Source organism: Rhododendron vialii, chromosome 11a (genome assembly GCF_030253575.1).
Source record: "Rhododendron vialii isolate Sample 1 chromosome 11a, ASM3025357v1".
NCBI lineage: Eukaryota > Viridiplantae > Streptophyta > Magnoliopsida > Ericales > Ericaceae > Rhododendron > Rhododendron vialii.
In genome coordinates, this window is record NC_080567.1 from 26347522 (window position 1) to 26368305 (window position 20784).

Sequence of the window (20784 nt, forward strand, 5' to 3'; positions counted from 1 at the left end):
GTAAGTTAGGTACTCTTTTACAATAAAAAACCAATACGAAAATAAACTAGTGCTAACTAAACAATTCTATCTTAGTTTGAATTTTACTTAAAAATTAAATAAATAATAAGATAGGTTACTAAACCAGCCCCGATCACATATTCAGATATTGACCGTATAAAGTGGGAGAGAAAATTGAAGAGATTCAGAATGTTGGATAGAAAATGTCTCCTAACTCCGTTGATAACGGGTCGGCAATAAGCTCTTCTTATCAATCTTCTATAGCATTAGGAGGCATCTTCTACTAAAAAAAGAAAGAGGACTCTTCATTCGGTGAGTGTTCAAACCTCGTTACCTCAACCGCCACTCCCCTTTCGTCTAGAATGGTATAGATTAGAATTTTTTTTTGTTTAAAACAATTTTTTTTTGTAAAACCCGAATAAAATACCGAGAGTAAAATAACGCAATTGGACTACCCGACCCAAGGCAACAACCCATCAACTCCTTAAACCCTTTTCCTTCTTTTACCCACACCACACGGGCCTTCGACATTTCTCCCAATTTTGTTCTTCACACCACAGCGTCGACAGACTCGACACATGATTTGCTGAAAAAGGAAAAAAATGAGTTCAGTCGCTTCTAGATTCGTGAAATTGTTGAGCATCCCCGCTCATTCCACACCCACCTCTCCCTTCGGTACTTATCTCTCTCTCTCTCTCTCTCTCTCTCTCTCTCTCTCTCTCTCTATGTGTATGTGTGTGTGTGTGTGTGTGTATGCATGCATATTTCAACGCAAATTTCTGTATATCCATGAATTTGTGGGAGATATATGTATTGACCTAATTAGTGGATTTTACCAACCAACTGGGGCTATCTTGGTTGGCTAGGACTCCCGTATCTCCCTAGGAACTCAATAGTTCGAATCTGCGTGTGTGGTTGTTACTTCCCTTATAGTTGTTGGAGTTATTTCCTTAATGGGTTATAAGTTGGATTGGGCTTATAGTGATTGTTAACTTGTTTCCAGTTGATGTAATACTGATACTTGAATTCTCATATAGCTTGTAATTATAAAAAAAATTAGTGGATTTTACCTGGGGTTTATACACTTCTGCTTATGGGTACTCGTGGGTTTAGCTTGGATGATGTTCCGTTTTACTGTCTGTTCTCAAGGGTTTTCTATCTAGTACTTAACAGGGGACTTCATGGAAATGAGTGTGTTTTACGGTGGGAATTCGCCTTATTGTATTGGCTTAGTCAGTTGATATTGTGTTGTTTTTGAAACACAGTGGTTGGCTCGCAAGTTTGCTCGAAGTTTTGCTACTCGACGGTGTCATTTGATAGTGAAAACAACAATGACGGAAAGAACATTGAAGTTGATGATGATTTTCTCCCTGAAAAGCCCGAGTTACAACTCCAGAGTGTGGATCCTAGTAGGGGTTGGGGTTCCCGCGGCGTGCATAAGGTACTTGTTGATGTTATTTGTGATTGCATTAAAAAATATGGGAATTGTTTTAATGTCATTTGATACATCATTGGTTGAATCTGAGGATAAATATACATATGATCTAGAATGTGAGATAAAATGGAAACCATGACAATGAGTGCTTATACAGGATTGGTTTTCAAAACCCTATGAGATGATGCTGTATGACTGTATCCATACTTAATTTCTGATGAATGAGTTGTGAAGTCCATTCTCTCAGGTGTATATTCATCAAGTACTGAGGGAGAGTGGTAAGAAATGATATGAAGGACGAGGAGTTTTTCCGCAGAAGGATTTACGCTTTGGGACCTGGGTGAAATGAAAAGCCATAATCAAGTGTAGCTAGAGTAGCCTTGGTTTTGGGCTGACTTCCTTTTCTTTTGGGTTGCATTCGGAGAGGAGACACAAACTAAATACAGGACAAGTTTCAAAATGTTTGTTCTCTTCTTGTGCTCGGTTGTTTGGCAGGCCTCATGGAGGATTATAAATTAAAACTTATGTCCAGTAGAGTGAGTAACTTCAATGAAAGGTTGCTCTTACTTTTACAGGCTATTATATGTGGAAAAGTTGGGCAAGCTCCTATGCAGAAGATCTTGAGAAATGGCAAGATTGTAACAATTTTCACAGTTGGGACAGGGGGCAAGTTTGATCAAAGAACTTTTGGAGCAAAGGACCTTCCGAAACCAGCCCAGTGGCATCGAATCGCAGTACATAATGATCCACTCGGATCTTATGCAGTTCAACAACTTGTCAAAAAGTATACCTCCGGCTTTCCCATGAAATGAATTTTCCTTGATTTAGCTGGTTTCTAATGTGCCCTTTTCTACAGCTCTACAGTTTTTGTGGAGGGCGACATTGAAACTAGAGTTTACAATGACAGTATCAATGGGGAAGTTAAAAATGTACCGGAGATATGTGTGCGTCGCGATGGTATGTCGACATTCATTGAAAAATTGTGCCAATTCCTGGTAGTGTTATGTTGTGGAGTATATCGAGTCATGTTTTATTTACTTTTCAATGACTTTTTCTGTTGCCCTTCTTTTTAATTTGCAATACCAAGTGGAAGTCGTATTTTGGGTGCTATAAGTTATTGGCTGAGTTCCGCAAATTCAGTTTTCACCTCCTTATGTTGGTTCATGACAACATATCCCCGGGAGTGAAGTTTTACTTAGGGCTGGTCCTGGGCATAAGCAGGAGGCCGCGTAGGACCCCCAAAATTGGTCCAAAACTAGGTGCATGGGGTGAATTTACCAGCGGTTTACTGTACACTCAAGGTCCCTTTTATAGTTATTACAAAGGCATTAAGGGTTTTGAGTTTTCGAATTCATGCAAGTATTAACAAGTACTTTTATCTATGGTCCATTTTAACTAGTTCAATTATTCTCGTCAAGCGAAATGTAAAAGGTAGAAAAAAATTGATGTAAAAACGAGAAAATTCATTAAAACAAAAAATTAATCAACCACAAAAGTACTTGTTAATACTTGCATGAATTCGAAAAGTACTTTTTTATGGCCTGATTGCTTTAATAGCAAGTTTTGATACCAAGTTTTATTTTAAACTAAATCACTTAGATGTGAAGCAACACAAACGGGTACGGAGTATTATTTTTGCAATCCTTGTTTTGATGTCATTTGAGGTTATGTTTATTTCTTCATCTTTTGAATAACATTACTTAGGGCCCCCATTTTACAAGCCTCACCTTGGGCCCCAAAAATGTCAGGTCGGCACTAGTTTTTGTCAATAGTAGAATTTGTTCGGGTTGAAGAAGCCATTATTCTATTCTAGCTTATGTTTACTTGGGGTTTAATCCTTTTTCATTTCGCAATCAGCATTGTGATCAGTTTTGCACCTTTTTTACTAGTTCCAAATTAAATCAAATTGCTGTGTAAATATTGTATGCAAAGAAACTTGATATAATGCATGTAATTTTGCGTACTTCTTTGAATATGGTTTGAAGTTTGTTGCATTGAATATTGAATATTTATTTGGGGTTTATTCCGTTTTCATTTTGCAATCAGCATTGTGATCAGTGTTGCACCTTTTTTACTAGTTCCAAATTAAATAAAATAAAATCAATGTATAAATATTGCATGCTCAGAAACTAGTATCATGCATGTAATTTTGCGTACTACTTTGAATATGGTTTGAAGTTTGTTGCAGTCTTGCCTTGATGGATCCAGTAAAAATATGGTACTATCTTGCGTAGATGGTGTACACATTTGATTACATGGATTTTGAATTTGCAAACCGTTAAATTGTTAAAGTATGTATCCTTGCAGGGAAGATTCGCCTTATAAAAAAGGGAGAAAGCATCAGCAAAATGTCCTTTGATGAGCTGCGTAAGTTTACTTCACTTCATATTTGCAACTATGACATGGCCAGCTTGTTTGAGTGACCGGATTTGTGAGCAGAAAAAGACAATATTGATAAAGTAGAATAAAAGAACCATTTTTATGAAGGGCAAAAAGAGAATAAAAGAACCATTATAGGGAAGAAGAAGAAACCTGCTAGAATGTCACAGCATTGTGCATTCAGTGACCGGATTTGTGAGCAGAAATACATATCATGTATACTATAGATGCCAGTATCTCAAATGTAGTAGTGGCAATTATGTTGAGTTTATTTGTCATCTCACCTTTCTTTACCTGATCACTGTGATCATCTGTTGTTGGCAGGAGAGGGATTGCTTTAGTAGAAAGGTTGTTCTCATACTGGAAATTTTTATTATGGAAAGGGAGAGCAGCTGAAGGATCCTATTCTTGTAAGGAATATACTGTTGTTTTGCTTTAACTAGGTTGAACTTTTTGCATCTGTTAGCTTGATTTTCCAGCAAGCCTCTAATGTATCTTTTATTTTCTCATCCAATCGTTACCTTGAATGAATGGTGTACTGTTGAAAATCTCTCTCTCTCTCTCTCTCTCTCTCTCTCTCTCTCTCTCTCTCTCTCTCTCTCTGTGGACGTGTGAGACATGACTAGCCACTTTCATGTCTCTTTACCTCTCAACCTATCAAGTAGATCATCACTGCCAGAATTGTTGATACCAGTTAGGTATGTAAATATGAAATACGTTTTGTAACTTGTAAGAAAACATCCTTGGTTCCGTACTTGTGAATACTTCTGAAACAATCAACTCAAAACTTCTTTCCCCATATTTTGCTACCTTATCTCTTTGAAGGGCCTTGGTATTAGTGGATACCATTTACAGACCTTTTAGTTCCCTAAATGAAGGCGTCATGGCATCTTAAATTCTTGTATGTCAAAGAGATACTCGTACCATTAATGAAGCTACGGAAAGTAAACAAATTACCTCCGGCAAGGTGTCTGTGCTTCATAGAACACATCAAATGTCAACCTTCATAATTCGTAGGCATCTAATATATTCAAATTGCACTTTGAGGCATCTCTGCTTGTTCTTTGTTATTCTCTTGAGACAAACATGAACCCTCTAATATATGTTCAAGGAGTCTCATTCTGGTTATCAGAACCAGCTGCTATAAGGTCTCTAACCCCTTTGTTTTGCATGTTTTTCGTGATGGAGACAAAAGAAAGCTTGTTAGACCATTGAATGGACCTCTAGCCCCTCACTTATCAGATGGATTTTACAGGCTTTCTTACTAAAGTCAAATAAAGCATGTAAACATAAAGGAAAGGACAGAAGGGATAGACTAAGCTAGACTACCAGAAATGGGTACTTAGAAAAAAAATGTAGAAAAAAAGGATTATTAACCGTACATATAAGAATTATTAACCGGTAAGCTAAGACAGTCTGAGGCAGCCATTGAGTGGTAATTCATTGGGTTAAGGGTTTGTGGTCGAACCATTGGACTAGGATTCTGTGTTAGTATAAGATTGAATTAGGTTAAAAAACATATGAACCAAAAGAATAAAGTATGAGTCAGTGCCATTTGTGACCACTTCTCCTATTTCGAAGCTGTGGTTTCCTTACGTGGTTTATATCCAGCCTGATTGTTTCAAGACCAGTGGAACGTGTTTTTGTTCTAGTTTGGTCTCCTAATATTCCCATCTGGTAATTGCTTGAAAAAAATAGGCTATGACTAGCAACTCCCGACGTTGTCTACCCCACCTCCATTTCTGATCGCCTTAGCTCAATGAATGATATAGAATTAGAAAAATCTTTCATACATTATTAAGTAATGCCACTTTGCTGTCCTGCTAATGTAGCACTTGTACAGCTAGCTTTGTATGTCTTGTAGCATATTAAGTCTCAGCATGCTTGAGCGGCGGGATTTCCCTGCTGGTTGAGGCTTATACTCTTGCTCACGAGGTCGGGGCTTTTGCCCATTAGTCTAGATTAGAATTGTATTTTCTTATTCAAAATAGCCTCAACATGTTTCAGTTGCTGAACCAATACAATCTTCGCACATACGCACTCTAGCTTTCGCTACTTCTAGACTCAATGATTGTCCCTAATGTGCATTAACTAATATGATTTGGTTTAGGTATTATTGCCACGTTGCCACATCTAGATATAAATGACCTATCAATGTTAACTTAGAGCTTTGCACTATCTTTTTTATCATTTGTTTAAGTTTGCCTTTGCCTCTTTTATCAATGAGATACGTGTTCTTTGTGATCTACGAGGAGCCACTTTAGGAAATGGGATGTTCTTATTAGGCAAATGGTCTCCAAGAAACTCTAAACAAGTAAAGTGGAGTTGATGTGAACTTTTATGCCCTAACCCTTTGGATTATAGTAGCATTTGATGGTGAGAGAAAAGAGCATCCACTGTTCCAAATGAAATCCAGTGGTGGGGACTAATTGACCAGCTATTTTATGAATTCCTTGGACCACTTGTGATTTTATAATATATATATGGTGCTCTTTTGATATTAAGATTTGAGTAGTCCACTACATATTTCCAAATTTAGTGCTACATGCCTGTAGTCTTCCAGTAGCAACCCATGACTCAGTTGATTAGTGGTTTCAATATGTTCACTATTTTCAGTTAATTTTCATGGTGTTTTGAGAGTATAAAAAACAGGTTCCTCCCTACGCTCATATTTTGTTTGTCTTGTTTGTCTGGAACTGAATGTTTTCAAATCTTATGAACTAGAGATTGTAGCTGAAATTATTAATTGTGATAATATTATTTTCGGCGCTGATCAATCTTTTCAAAGCCAACCGACTGGGGCTCGCCTCGAGATTCGCACGATCACATCAAGGCCAGGCTATTGAAAAGAGCCTCGAGGCCATCGGATTTGTTCCTTGCCCACCGAAAGCCTACACCTTGTCTCTGGGGCATTTGCACCAGGTGGACTTTGTGCATTTTTGCACATTTCATGTTAGGCGCAAGCTTGATGGGCTATAGATCTTCAGAGTCATCCTCTCTCTCAGCCTGTCAATATTTGCTTGAAGTGAGAGAGTACCTATTTGGATGTGTTTTTTTAAAACTAGGGTAAACATATGTTAACGTGTGTGTGTGTGTGTGCGTGTGTATATATATATACACAGTCCGTCTCCCGTAAGGACCACCTCATTTTAATAAAATGTGGACCTCCCTTTCCCGATTGAATTTCGATGATCTGAGCCGCTCAATGTGTTCAGAACGTGATTTTAAGGATACTCGCAAGAAATCAGCAAAAAAAATAACCGGGAAGGGCTTCATCCGAGCAGTTTTTGTTTGTTTTTTATCGAACGGGTCAAACAAAAACTGCTCGGATGAAGCCCTTCCCGGTCATTTTTTTTGCTAATTTCTCGCGGGTACCCTTAAAATCACGTTCTGAACACATTGAGCGGCTCGGATCATCGAAATTCAATCGGAAAATGGGAGAAATGAGGAGGTCCGCATTTTAACTAAAATAAGGGCTCCCTCATTTGAGACTGACTAAGTCTAACTGAGCGTGTGTGTGTGTGTGTTTGGGGGGGGGGGGGGGGGGGGGGGGGGGGGTGGTTTATGACTTTTGCAAAGCATATCATTCTTCCTTTTTTTGTGTAATTTTTGAATGATTTAACGTACTTATCGAACTAAGTCTAACTGAGCTTTGAGTCCCAACAAATTGTGGTCAACTACATGAATCTGACTTCTCCATTTAGGGTGTTGGGTTCTGTGATACCTAATGGAAAGCCTTAGCATAAGTCATTCATAATCGGATTCATGCCAGGATCCAACGAGTTTTTTTACGTAGAGTTGCTGGCAACTACCTGACACACAACCTCCTTTACCCGGGCTTGGGACCGGCTGTGTGGTGGATAAGACTCGAAGCATGACACATGCGGAGTTGTACGTATTGGACTCAAAATTAACATTCTAAATGCTCTCGTCTCAACACCTCAAGGCCTATGCCTCGCCTCATGAGGGATAAAACACATTGTATTGCACATTTGCCTTTAAAAACTTTTTGGCACTGATTGCAAAGTAGGGTCTTTGTATTTGACTTGGTCCTATGACTATCGTTCATGGGTTCATTGACATGCCAACTGCTGGAAAATGGAATTTACTTTATGTTTCCAGATGTCTAATAATTTCGTACTATGTTACCTATCAACATAATTAGTAATAACTTTAGACTATGTTTGATGATACAGCTTAAACCAGCAAATCAACTTCATATTTTATGAATGTCACATTAAACTTGATAATTATTTTATACCCTCTGTAGTTTAGAATAGTATATCTTACCATCTTTCTAGTCATAAGTAAACCTGAGATACCGACACCTACTCTGGCCACCAATAGTGTGTTGATTCACCAAACAAACTTTCCACTTTCTGAAAACCCTTTTGTTTTTATGCATTTAATAGTAAAGCTATATTGGTATTTTGTGTTGTTGACTAGGTAGTAACTTGTGGAATTACCAAAAAAACCTTGTGCAATTTTCTATAAGTAGGCACCTAGATCCTGGTTGCTCTTGCCTCTTTGTGGAGTGTGTTCTGGTTCCAACTCCAGAAACTAGATTGAATCATGGTGTTCGTAATACTTTTCTTGCTCATTCCATTAACCCGAGTGTCAACACTTGAAGTTTGCCCTAAATGTGGTAGTATGGAAGTTCCATACCCTCTTAGCACCAACAACTGTGGAAACCCCAATTACAGAGTCTACTGTAACAATGGCACTCTGGCGTTTATGTCAGCTGACGGATTTTACTACAAAATCCACAGTATCAACCCAAGTTCTTATAAGCTCATTATAAGCCCACCCCTAATACCAAGAAACTCTTGCCAGTCCTCTGATCTTGCTTTTGGCGGATTAAGGCTCGACGAGAACTCTCCTTTCAACATATCTTCCCATAACACAGTCATGTTACTCAACTGCTCTGAGAATATACTTTTATCACCATTGAACTGTTCTTCAAACAGCTTGTGCAGGCAGTTTGAGGAGAAGGCTGCGGAGGGAAGTGGGTGTAGGAATACCCTTTGCTGCAGTTATTTGAAAGATTCATCAATGACTTCACATAGGATTAGGGTTAGGGTTGGTGGGTGCACTGCTTACACATCTGTGGTTGATATAAAGTCGGGGCAGTCAGCTGATTTGTGGAACTATGGTATCGAACTACAATGGTTGCCACCAAACTGACTCAGTTGTTTTTCGGTGAACTGTCATTGTAGGTTTCTGGTGTTTGATCTTTGTGTTGCATGTTTCTGCCGTGTTCTTGTCAGGTCTTTCGAGTGTCTCCTATGTCATGTATGGTTTTTCTTTCTTTTTTCTGGTGTTAAACCGGTGAAGTGAATTTCACTCTATTTTTCCTCAGGTTTCTTGGCAATAAAAATGTGGTCTTTCTCCAGAGATCCACTGGTGTCCTTTTTCTGATTATTGAGAAAACAGGATTCTGTGAAGTTACACGTCATTTTCTTCGTTTTCAATTTTCAGAGGAAAAAGAGAAGTTGTGATACGCAGGAGTAGGCCTCTAATCCAGACGTCACGGCGGATAAAAGAGTGCCTCATCTACCCTTGGTCTTGGTCAAGTTCCATACTTCCATGTGTCATGAACTTGTTTTCATCTTCTATTTCTTTTGATGTCCAAGATGGTGAATGTGATGTATCTCAATCGATGATAGAATTTTTTTATGCTTAGTTTTGATTTTTAGGATTTCAAACCAATTCAATTTCTTGTTTTCCTTTATACATCCATAATCCACGTAAAGAGCTGAAGTAATACCTACACACACACACACACACACACACACACACACACACATATATATTTGTGGATTAAATCACAAAGAAATAAGGCTCTGTTTGGATCTCAGATTCGTGGAAGGATTCTATGAAATCTTAAGGAAAAAGATTTGGAATCGAGTTCTAACTTTTTTCAGTGAATTTACCTCAGAACCAAGTTTCGCACAATGGTTCTCAACATTTTTTGTTGGACCCACCCTGATCATGTTTTCTGTTTTCAGAAAAGTCCATATGTCCAACCATGTCATGAGTGCTTCGGGCAGTGGGAGATGCAAGCCTATTACCGTTGCGTTTGGATCTTGCAATATGTTAAACGTAAAGAACGGCATAGAAGGAATATTGACTGACTGTAAATTCCTCTCTGTTGTCAAATTGGGTTAGGACAATATCAATATTCATCAGGAATGATTAACTAATTTCATTTCTCTTCTGACAAGTTCAAAGACCTGTTTAATTTAACTGCGCATGGCCACATCTTCTATTGGGCTAGTACCACCTTATATAACAACATAACTAGGGTAACTGGTTCGTTACTCTCCCTTCTAAGAGAGAGATCCGCAGCTCGAGCCGTCACGAAGGAGGTGCTCGACTCCCGTTGTAACTACTAACCATTATAATGCTAGTCAAACCAAAGACAATGAACATGAATGAAGATACTGCAAAAGTGGTCATTTAGCAACAATCTCTTTTACTTACATATTCAACCGGTTAGCAATCAAATCTTTGGAACCATATGTATCAGAATTCAGATGGCATGTTTATTCGCTGTCGGTCAGTCCAACAGCTGAGCACAACCACAACCAACACAAAATAAGCAATCTGCGAAACAGTTACCTTTGGTACACTCTTTCATCTCCTCCATATATCAAGAAGAAACCGGGAGGAAAAAAAAAAAAACAAAGCAAAAAAAACAAGACATGCTCACACTGCCAGAGGAAAAACCACATTGATACTGCATTACGAAATTATGCAGTCACTGTGCGTGTACTCGGCCTCTTTCCTTCCATGGCATCTTTCTTTCGTCGACAAGTTGCACAGAGAAAGGGGCCTTCCCATGGCTTTGATGCAGGTGAGAAATAGGGCCCGGAGTTAACGGATAACCCATCACTTGGTGATTGATCCGTTTGGCAAATTGCACATCTGAGAAGCCCAGAGTTTGCAGTCAAGGGAAAATCCTTGCCCAGCCTGCAGTTTCCATGAGTATAGACAAATTTAGGAGAACAACTCAACTTTTCTTCTATCGGATCAGGAGCTCTGTCATCTACTTTAAGGATAGAATCACTACCATAAAATTCCAACACCAGCCCAGAAAATCAGGTTTAATCGACATGAGAAGGATATTTTGGTTCAAAAGCATATAGTTGAGTACGACCCAAATATTACCAAAAGTAACACAGGAAGGGGCAATTGTACAAGGATATGACAATATCATGCAAATATACTTCAGGAATTACTAAATCTTTCTTCATTAATTGTATAGCATTAATATACGGTATACCCCATTCCATACTACAGGATTGCCGAGTCGAAATGGTCCCAACATCACAGCATATAAGCAAGAAACCTAACGAGATTCTTTAATCAGTTCTCCCCATCCGCATAGATTGCAATTCTATCTATATTCTATACACACACAATTGAAAGAGCAATAGGCTACCCCTCTGCCTGTCCTGTCCAATATGCAGAAGGCAGGACAGCATATTTAACCTACTTCTAAAAACGCAAGACACCTCTTCGTCAGCAATCATTGCGTAAGGGAATTCCCAAGGCCGTTAAGTTACCTGACATCCCATTCGGTTCGCATCAAGAAAAAGGAAGGAATAACGTGTAATTACACAAAATTGCCACATGTGCAAAATGATTATACTATGTTGCTAACATATAATTTCCATTTTTTTCTCTGTGTGCGTGGGAGAAGGTAATCAAAGCAGAGCATCGAAGAAAGTGAACTACGCACCCTAAGAAACTTGTCCCATTGATTATGACCTAAATTCTCATGAGGTTCTATCATGACTGAAAATCTTCACATAATCCGCAGATACGAGGGATATGGGGCTCTCAAGACACCTTTAAGCACTAAAGGAGATACATTATGGGAAGAACCCAAGAGAGTATCTCTATCTTTGAAATGTATGTTTGACCATCTCTAGAAACATGGATGGTGCACAAACATATCTCAAAGATTACTGAATCGGTTTCTAGATAAAGAGTCTTCCATTCAACAGTGAAGCGCACAACCAAAGGATATTTGTTGTAGTGCTCGTCTAATACAAGCTTTATTTTTTTGAATTATGAATTTGCAAGTGTATCTATCTGGCATCCACCCCTCGCATTAATTCCAATATCAGCTAGTCCAAAAACTACATTCTAGAAACTAACAAAAAATGCTGAAAAATGCACATATGCTCCACAGATATTTCCTTATTCTCCCTCTGCACTTGTAACAAATTTTCAATTCCAATTCCTTTAGAAAGGGAACTAATAAAACCTCAATATGACTGATTATTTCATTTATTGCTTCTTTCCCTAGCAATACAATTATTCGATTTGGTCTGGCATATCAGCAAGTGAAAACTGAAAAGTAAACCTGAACACAGAAGTAGCAGAGATGCCAACAGCCAGGCAAAATATAAGACAAGAGAAAGATTTGAGTCTTGACGACCGGTAATCTTAAGTGTTGAAACGTTATCTTTTGATGTGTTACGGTGATATACATACCTTTCGGCAAGCATCGCGGAACCCTCCTCAAACAATTCCTCCACAGCCCCAACAGCAGAAAGCTTTGGTCCTTTACCAGAATTTTGAGTTTTCTTTCCAAATATAAGTGAACTGAGCGGATTTTGTTTCTTCTTTGATGGTGGAGGCAAGACTGGATGGTCAAAGGGGATAATATCAACAACAAGGCAAGTCGTATCATCCTTCAGGCCTCTTGACCTTAGAGCTTCCTAAAAAAATGAAATTATCGAACCGATATGCGTTAGTATAGATATAGCCAAAAAGGAAGGAATCTAAGTGGTTGAGAAGACAGTATCACCTTAACAACCAGCTTTGCAGCAAGTTCTGCTGGTAAACCCCGGCAAGACTCTGCTGCCATATCTGATGATAATGCATCCCATATACCATCAGACGCAATTATAAGTCTTCCTCCAGCATTTGAAAGCTAAATGCCAATTGTGAAAAAAAAAAAAGTAACGTAAATTTCAGATTCTACTCCGATAAAAGTAAAGAAGCAATTGCCGAGGGGACTGGATTCACACACCTTAACTTGCTTGACGTGAGGTATTGGGACAATAAATTCCCCCACATCTGTATCACCAATTGACCTAGAGAGACACAATCCACCAGGCCAGCATCGAAGCGGACCAACCTATAATCCAAGCAAAAAAATCAAGAAGTAAGAATTTAGACCCGAACTTCAAAACTTAAGAGTGAACAACAAAATGTACTTACCCCGTCGCCTCCAAAAATGTTGAGCCTTCCCACTTCACCCCCACTTGCTGTGACGCGTTCCCTCTCCTCTACATTCTCTTCCAGCCTATGATCAACTGTTAACAGTGAAACTACACCACCCTGTGTATCCAATATGCATCTTGAATCTCCAACAGATGCAACAGTCACAGTCCACCCATCAATCACCACAAAAGTAACTGTAGTCCCAGATGTCTCACCTGAAATCAATATCAATCAGCAAAATAAGAACACAAAAAGATAAAATAAATTTTTTTTTTGATAAGTAAAAAAAGATAAAATAAAATAAAATCTAGCATAAGAAAACTAAGATGACGGTAATGGATACGTGCCTTTCTGCTGAAACTCTATGTCAGTTTTGACAAAACCTGCAACTAATGCCCGAGGCAGGGCTTGAAGCCACTCTTCCCTACCAATTCCTTGAGGGATTGCGCTCAAAACATTGTTCAAAAGATTCTCCTTTGCAAATATGGCAGCAGATATACCATTGTGGCCATCAAATATCTATTATAGTAATACAAACCCAAATTCAGTTCCTATTTTCTACAAGAGCCAGTTGAATTGTCATATGACCACGAAATTTTTAAAACAAGCTCACAAATATCAAATTGAGTAAAAACCATACCGCAAAAACTGACAATGACGTTGACGGATTGCCTGGAATCCTCTGGCAATCGGGTTTGATCAGAAAGTAATCCTCCCCTTTCTTTGCCAGAGCAGCCTGCCCATACTTAATTGTGGGCTTCTCAATCTTCTCGCCCCTCAGCTCTCGACCGATTAGAGTCCCCAGAGCAACAAGAGATGGCTTCTGCCTCATCCTAGAAGAACCCCCTGTTTGGCTCATTTTACCCAGTATTTTGACATTTCCAAAGCCTCCATTTCCAAACCCTATTTCACCAAATAAAATCTAAGAAAATCCATTCACACAGATCCAGCAACTCATAAAAATGACTAATTTCTAGTACTATTTCACCCCTCGTCATTAATAACTACAGCACACATTCAAACCTTCCATTTCCCTAACCCAAGTTCACCAAAGACAATCAAAGAGAATCTCTTCACACAGATACATAAACTCGTGGAAAAGACTAATTTCCATTACTAATTCCCACCTCGTCACTAAATAACCACAGCATACATGCAAACTGCAAAGGAATACAAACTTATCAAAGAACTTCCACAAAAAACCCCTAATTCACCAGACAAAATCAAAGAAAAGCTCTTCACACTATTTCCCCCAACTGATCTAAAACTTCCCCAACCACCCCCCCAACCCCCCCCCCCCCCCCCCCCCCCCCCAAGGGAACACGAACAAATCAAAGTACCACCAAAGAAAACCTATATCATCATGCCCCATCAAAAAAAAAAAAAACACTTAACACATTCCCAGCAACTGATCTAGAACTTAGTTACCAAAAAAAAAAAAACTGATCTAGAACTTTCCCCTACACAATTGACACCTCAGTACAATGTATTAAAGCACACATTCAACGGAGCAGGAACACGTCTAAGAACTTCCGAAAATGTGCATACGTACATTACATTCACATGTGATACATTTGGTTTATTCACATAATGCAGTTAGGAAACCGTAGACTTACAGAGGAAACGGCGAGCGACATCTAACAGATCGAGCAGACGAGCATTGGAGGAGCTCAAAAGTCAAATCCAGCTATGAGTCACTACCTAGTCCCAGCAATGAACCGATGCGATCAAGAGATGCTGAAACCCCTAGTGAGAGAGAGAGAGAGAGAGATTAGTGATGTTGATTGGAGAAAATCTAGAGAGAGAGAAACGCGGGGAGGGGAAAAAAGCGGGTTTTCTGTAGAGTATACGTTCTTGTCCAGTTGTCTTCTAGTTGTGCTGGCCGAAAGCAGAAATTATCGATAATTGGTGAGAGGTCCTCTAAAGTGACGGGTTTGACACTCAGGCCCCTTTATTTTATTTTTATTTTTTTGGTAAAAAAAGAATGTGTCCCGGGCCACCTTGCATCCACTATCTCAGAGTAAGCCCTTCGGGTTTGTTTGGTTTGGGTTTCGAGGGTGGTTATAGGGTAATGAGTGGAAAAAAATAAATAGAGAAATGAGATTAATAATTGGAGAAAAAACTTATTGGGTACCGTGCATAGAGAGAAGAGTTTGGTTTTTGAGATCTATTAGGAACGCAGTCTGCATGTTTGTCCATTCCTGCACGTAAGAACTCTCTGGCGTGATAACACATGAAGAGTTTGACCTCATGTTTCATTACAACAATACAAAACCAACGTTGAACTTGTATCAGCTCAATAAGACCATATCATATAGCTTGCCAATTATTGAAATAATCTTGAAGGTAGTCAAGTGCGATTGTTATGAATTTCACATTATGGGCTAAATACGTTTTCTTTTCTTTTTTTTTGGCCAATTGAATAATTATTGATGGGAACCATTCCTAATTTCAACATTCCAAAAGGTGCTGTAATTTTTAATATATGTCACTTGAAAAAATCCCCAATGTCATCCTTTCCCATGGGATGTCTAATAATTAGTAGCACCAAGTCTACGATTATCTTTATTGTAGTCCATTCTTTAAATACATAGAGTACTATACTATAATATATAGAGTCTTGTAAAAGTTTGAACTGTTCAAAAAGGGGTGTATTATTATTGGTTGATTTGTAAAAGAATTTCCTTCCAGCTTTTCCTTCATCCAAGGTGCAAGTGGTCCTCAAGTATCTATTCCGAAAGTGGTGATCCTTAAACCATCAAAAATAGTTGAGTACAGATGTGCACAAGCCATATTATGCTATTGTTGTCCTCGGCCTCGGGCAACTGTTAACAGACGATGCGTACCGGAAAATGGTGAGATGAGTTTCTAAGAGAGTGGGACTTCAAATCTCATCTTTATGATGCGGTCAATTACAAATGACTTGATATTAAAACTGAGGCGGTGATCCAGAACTATTGAATAATTACTTAGTGTAACTAGCGAAGAGCGCGGCGTGCTTGCATGTCGTTTTGTGTTCATTGTTCTTTGTATTCTGCATTTGATTCCTCACTGAAATCTACTTTCAATTGGCTCAAGTTCTCGCATTCTTTCTCCACCGTTGGATCCAGAATAAGAATTAAAATCAAATATTTGGTTGATTCACTTTCTCTGCCTCTATCTCTCTCTTTAATGCTTACTACTCGCTCTGGCTTGTCTCTCTCTCTCTCAATTGGTTTGAATTTCGCGTGTGTGATAGAGAACTAGAACCAGAATTAAATATTTAATTAGACTTTATTTGATTCTCTGCAAGATTTTTGGAGGATTCTAATTCTGATCCCCCCGCTCTCTCTCTCTCTCTCTCTCACAAGATCTCACATGCAGGAGTTTGGGGAGAACGTACAAGGATTGTTAGAGTGGTTTAATTAGAGATCTTGGGAGGATTCTAGCCATGGGCAACACAATAAACACATGATTTGGGCCAACTAATTTTACCAAATAAATCTCGCGCAAAGGAAAACTAAGAAGGAAATTTTAAAACTTTTCATAGTAAGTAAATATTGCTCGTGGGTCACCACCCCAAAAGATGCGAAACAACCAAAATCACCCCTTCAATCCTCCCCCACGACTAATCACTAAAAACAAGACCTAAGGCCATCCACAGTGGTATAACCAAAAGACAATTGTTGTTAAAGTTAACAATATTTGTGCAAAAAATGGCTCACAATGGTATAATCAACATTGTGAACCTCAACATTGTTAAGCTTAGAAATCTTTTAAGTGAATAATCAAAAGCTGATGTGTCAACTTTTGGTTATCCATTTTTGATTATACCGCTGTGGATAGCCTAAGGAGGCATTTTCGGAAGAACCAGCCAAAAAAGAGCCGTGCTCGCTGACATGCAAAAAAACAAGGCCAATCCTCCTTTAGGAGAGCAAGCATTGAAAAAATGAGCAAGTGGATCCATTATGCGAAGGTGGGTAGCTAGGGTGCCCTTTCTTTCCAACTGAGATGGGATACGAGTTTGATGGTCTATAAATTAATAGGAAAAGAGATTCTTAGAGCATCCAATGCTAATAATTAAAATCAATAACCAAAATGTGTCACGTCAGCATTTGATTATTCATTTAGTCTATAATTAAACTTAACGACATTTACGTCCACATTGGTTATTTTTCATCTCTAACCCAAAAAACCCCACAATACACAATGTGACTTTAAAAAAAAAATAGAAATTACACAATGCACATTTGTCCAATCGCAAACGAGTTCTAATCACGCGCCGACCACACTAAATTATTCGGCTCGATGAGACGATTCCAATGTAGAGTGTTTTTGAGTTGTTGAGTTAATGAGTTTTGAGTTTGGTTATTAAATTTTGGTTATTGGTAAAAATTGTTAAGTTTGGTTATGGAATTGGTAAAATTTAGTTATTTGCTAAAATACTTGTAACTGTGTTTATTACAATGTGGGGTGTTTTTTGAGCATTGTTGTTATATTTGCTTATCCACACCCATTTGCTTATTACAATGGAGATGCTCTTATATTTTCTTTTTCCTTGCTACGAAAAACCGTTTATGTTGCGAACAGAATCGACCACCCCGTAAGATAAATCGTATTTTACTAGTTTTTCTTCTTCCTAATTATGTCAAGGTAATAGAAGATAAGCTTGGACAGAGCCCGAACTTTTGGCCATTAGAAATCCTGAATCCCTGATACTCACCTTGTTTGGTTCCCATCTCATCTCATCTTATTTTTCTCTCTACACGTTTCTCAATACCTTTTCTCTCTATCTCTCTCCACTCATTACCTCAAAAATAACTTTAAAAAATGAGAACCAAACAACCTTTCGGTTAGCATTAGCAAGTGTTCGACATTCTCAAGAACTCATTTTCGTTGTACCCACAAAAAATTTCTCAGACACGGAAAAAATGAAGTGATTGGTTAAAGGTATGTCTTTTTATACAGCTCTCTTACTATAATTTTTAGCTTAATGAATATATCACTCACTTGTTTGAATGATCGTTTTAACATTCCATAATAGTTTATCGACAATTGCGGGTAAAAAAGAAGAAGAAGTTTATCGACAATTTTCTACATACATTCTTTTATAATTCTATGAGCTAGCTCTTAGACATGTAGAATTCAGTTCACGAGTCCCCCAGTAAAAGAGACCTAGAAGCTTTCAAACTGGATTAAGAAGTCTCATCTAATTCTCACAAGCTTTACCACCACATCCTTTCTCATTGGCTGAGAAAAAGAGACAGCCGGCTTCTCTTTGCCAACTTATTTTCCGAAGAGGGGGGAAATCGAAATCAATTTCTAAAATTAGTGCACCAATTTGAAATTTTTTGTAATATTGTAGCCAAAAGTACAGTTTTAAATCCAGAAAGGAAGGAAGGAGAGTGCGGCGCAGAAGGGAAAAAAAGGTAATAATAAGTTAAGAGACACATAACATTGAGGGATGGGGACTTCGGGTTGGTGTTGAGCATCGTGCTGCACATTTCCGAGTCGTTGGATCGTGTATCCGACAAATCGGATTTCATCTCGGCAACCAACGATCGAGAGCCGTTCATTGTTAAGATGAGATTCGAGCCGTTGGATGCACAATCCGACAGCTTGGAGGTGCGTAGCACGGTGCTGCGCATACCACTGCACAACACCGTCCACAATTCGAGGGAGGGGTATGAAAACACGAACTTCCCAAACTGCATGACTTAACAAGCAAAAAAAATCTTGTCAGTTGAATTAAACTCACACCCCCATAATTCCAAAAACTACACATGAACCACATAACGTGTTTGAAATGCTTGTTATTACTTGCTAAGATTCGGAATCTAAAACTCTATTTTGAGAAGTCACAGAAATATCGAACAATAAGCTGTGGTTAGCGTTTCAACATCTGAAAGAAAATAAGAAACTTGCAAGCTCGCCGAGTTGATTTGGTTTCTTGTACCAAATTCAATTCGCAAAGATTTTGCATTCGAGACCTGGTGTTTACTAATTTTCTAACCTTCCAGCCTATTTTCTAGAGGATAAAAAAAAAAAATTTCTATGAGTTTCCTGTCATTTTTTGTAGAGAGAAAAATTGTTGGTGGAGAGAGCCGTGAGGGCACTGAGGGGGGACCGATAAGTAATCTTTGATTTGCTAGCATGGCCATGTGCTCGTGGGACCTACCCAGGAATTTTAGCCACTCATTTGAAGGAGGACCATACCCAGCTGGAAAAGCTGATATATGGTTATTTTCAAGTGAAATGTTTGATGGGGAAGGTTATTCATAAATATTTTTGGTTAATATTCTCTCCGTCCCGATTTGTTTGTCCCCCTTTTTGAGAGCGTTTGACCTCTTAAAAAATTACCTATAATTTTCAATTCGTAATGTTTTTAATATCCAATATGGATTTTATTTGGTAAATCTTAATTAGTTTTATTATACAAAATCTTCAAAATCATAAAAAACTATTATAAAATGTAAGATATAAATATATTTTTGAAAGACACAAATTTCGACAATTGGACAAATAAATTAGGACGGAGGGAAATTCAAAATATTCTTGGTTATTGCTATTTTGATGCAAGCCAATGATTTATAAATATAAGATTTTCAATTTATTATTTTGAATTTTTCTGTTTTAACATAAATTATTTAGAATATTATATTTTTTTAATTAGGTTTATTCTATTACTTTTTTTATTGTTTTCTTATTCTCTAAGTCGAAGATTTAGGTTGCCATTATTTTAGTTTCCTTTTTAGTATTTCTAGGTTATTATAAATTGGATTGTAAGTCTTAGGGCAAATCGGTTGTTTTATGAATTATTAATGTAAATTTGAGAAGTTTTCTCAATATCGTTTGTTTGTTAATTTGTAGGGAGAGTATCTCTGATTCAAATTTATTTGTGATTATCTTTGTTACGCGTTCTTCTATTTTGACATGCATTCCTGCGTCATATTTGCTAGCCATTCATAACTTGTCAAGTGTAAAGTTTGTTTTCCAAAACCCTGATAAAAAAAAGCCATGAATTCAACAAAGTTTTCATATGAGACGCTACAAGACAATGCTCAATGAGCATTAATTTGAAAAATGTTCCTTTTTGTTGGCTCGAGGTATTGCTAAGACTACTTGATACTATATGTAGCTCACAGCCGCACTACTGGGTTGTTTGTAGTGTGGCTGAACCAACCGTCCAATTCGGCATAGATGGTTTAGATTTAATTCGAGTTTCTATTGATCTGAACCGTCCATTGGTCAGATTAAAATCTGAACTGTCTATCGCAGAAATGAACAATCGGATAGGCCGCACTACACAGCTGTAGTAGCCCTGGGTCCCTACACGGTATGGATCGGGGTTTTCCGCAGCGCACTCAATCAAGATTGAATTCAGTATGCAAGATTCTCGTTTTCAACAACATTTAAAGAGCTAGTAATAGATAGACAGTCCCATCTTTCTTTTTTCATTGAGAAGCTAACCCTTTAAAATACTATGAGGGAGCTAAAGAACCTAGTAGTTCTCAATGTAAATAAGCACTTTTGCAATCCGGAAATCAATGTCCCCAGTATGTAAATAAACTGTTGCCTACTGAACAAGTTAGTTGCCCATCTAATTGGTTGTTGCCTGAATGGCTTTCACCTTCATGATTCCCTAAAATTTGGGTTTCTCCCACGTTTTTTTTTGTCCTAACATGTACCATGTCCTTCAAGAAAGAAACGTCTGAGGGAGTGACCGCACCTCCAAAATAAAAAAGAAAAAC

At 38.1% G+C, this 20784-nt stretch overlaps 2 protein-coding genes across 11 annotated transcripts; one reads left to right on the forward strand and one right to left on the reverse strand.

Moving 5' to 3' along the window:
- Positions 1-491: 491 nt before the first annotated feature.
- LOC131307207 (single-stranded DNA-binding protein, mitochondrial) lies at positions 492-10786 on the forward strand. 10 transcript variants are annotated; one of them, XR_009194014.1, is made up of 8 exons: positions 492-675; positions 1266-1441; positions 2011-2219; positions 2292-2392; positions 3743-3802; positions 4139-4224; positions 4431-4512; positions 9174-10786. XR_009194014.1 is itself a non-coding variant. In XM_058333616.1 (6 exons), exons 1-6 carry the CDS (start codon positions 603-605, stop codon positions 4153-4155), a joined length of 636 nt encoding a protein of 211 aa, XP_058189599.1. In that variant the 5' UTR covers positions 492-602; the 3' UTR covers positions 4156-4364. The 10 variants fall into 10 exon arrangements, 1 of the variants encoding a protein (XP_058189599.1); XR_009194019.1 differs by having other exon boundaries at positions 9293-10786; XR_009194013.1 differs by having other exon boundaries at positions 4441-4512.
- On the reverse strand, positions 10273-14913 carry LOC131307205 (probable protein phosphatase 2C 5). Its single transcript, XM_058333615.1, has 8 exons — positions 14671-14913; positions 13695-13957; positions 13402-13573; positions 13052-13269; positions 12861-12968; positions 12636-12761; positions 12320-12546; positions 10273-10786 (listed from the first exon to the last, which is right to left on the reverse strand). The coding sequence occupies exons 2-8, from the start codon at positions 13911-13913 to the stop codon at positions 10567-10569; spliced, it is 1290 nt and encodes a 429-aa protein (XP_058189598.1). The 5' UTR covers positions 13914-13957; positions 14671-14913; the 3' UTR covers positions 10273-10566.
- Between the last annotated feature and the right edge of the window lie 5871 nt (positions 14914-20784).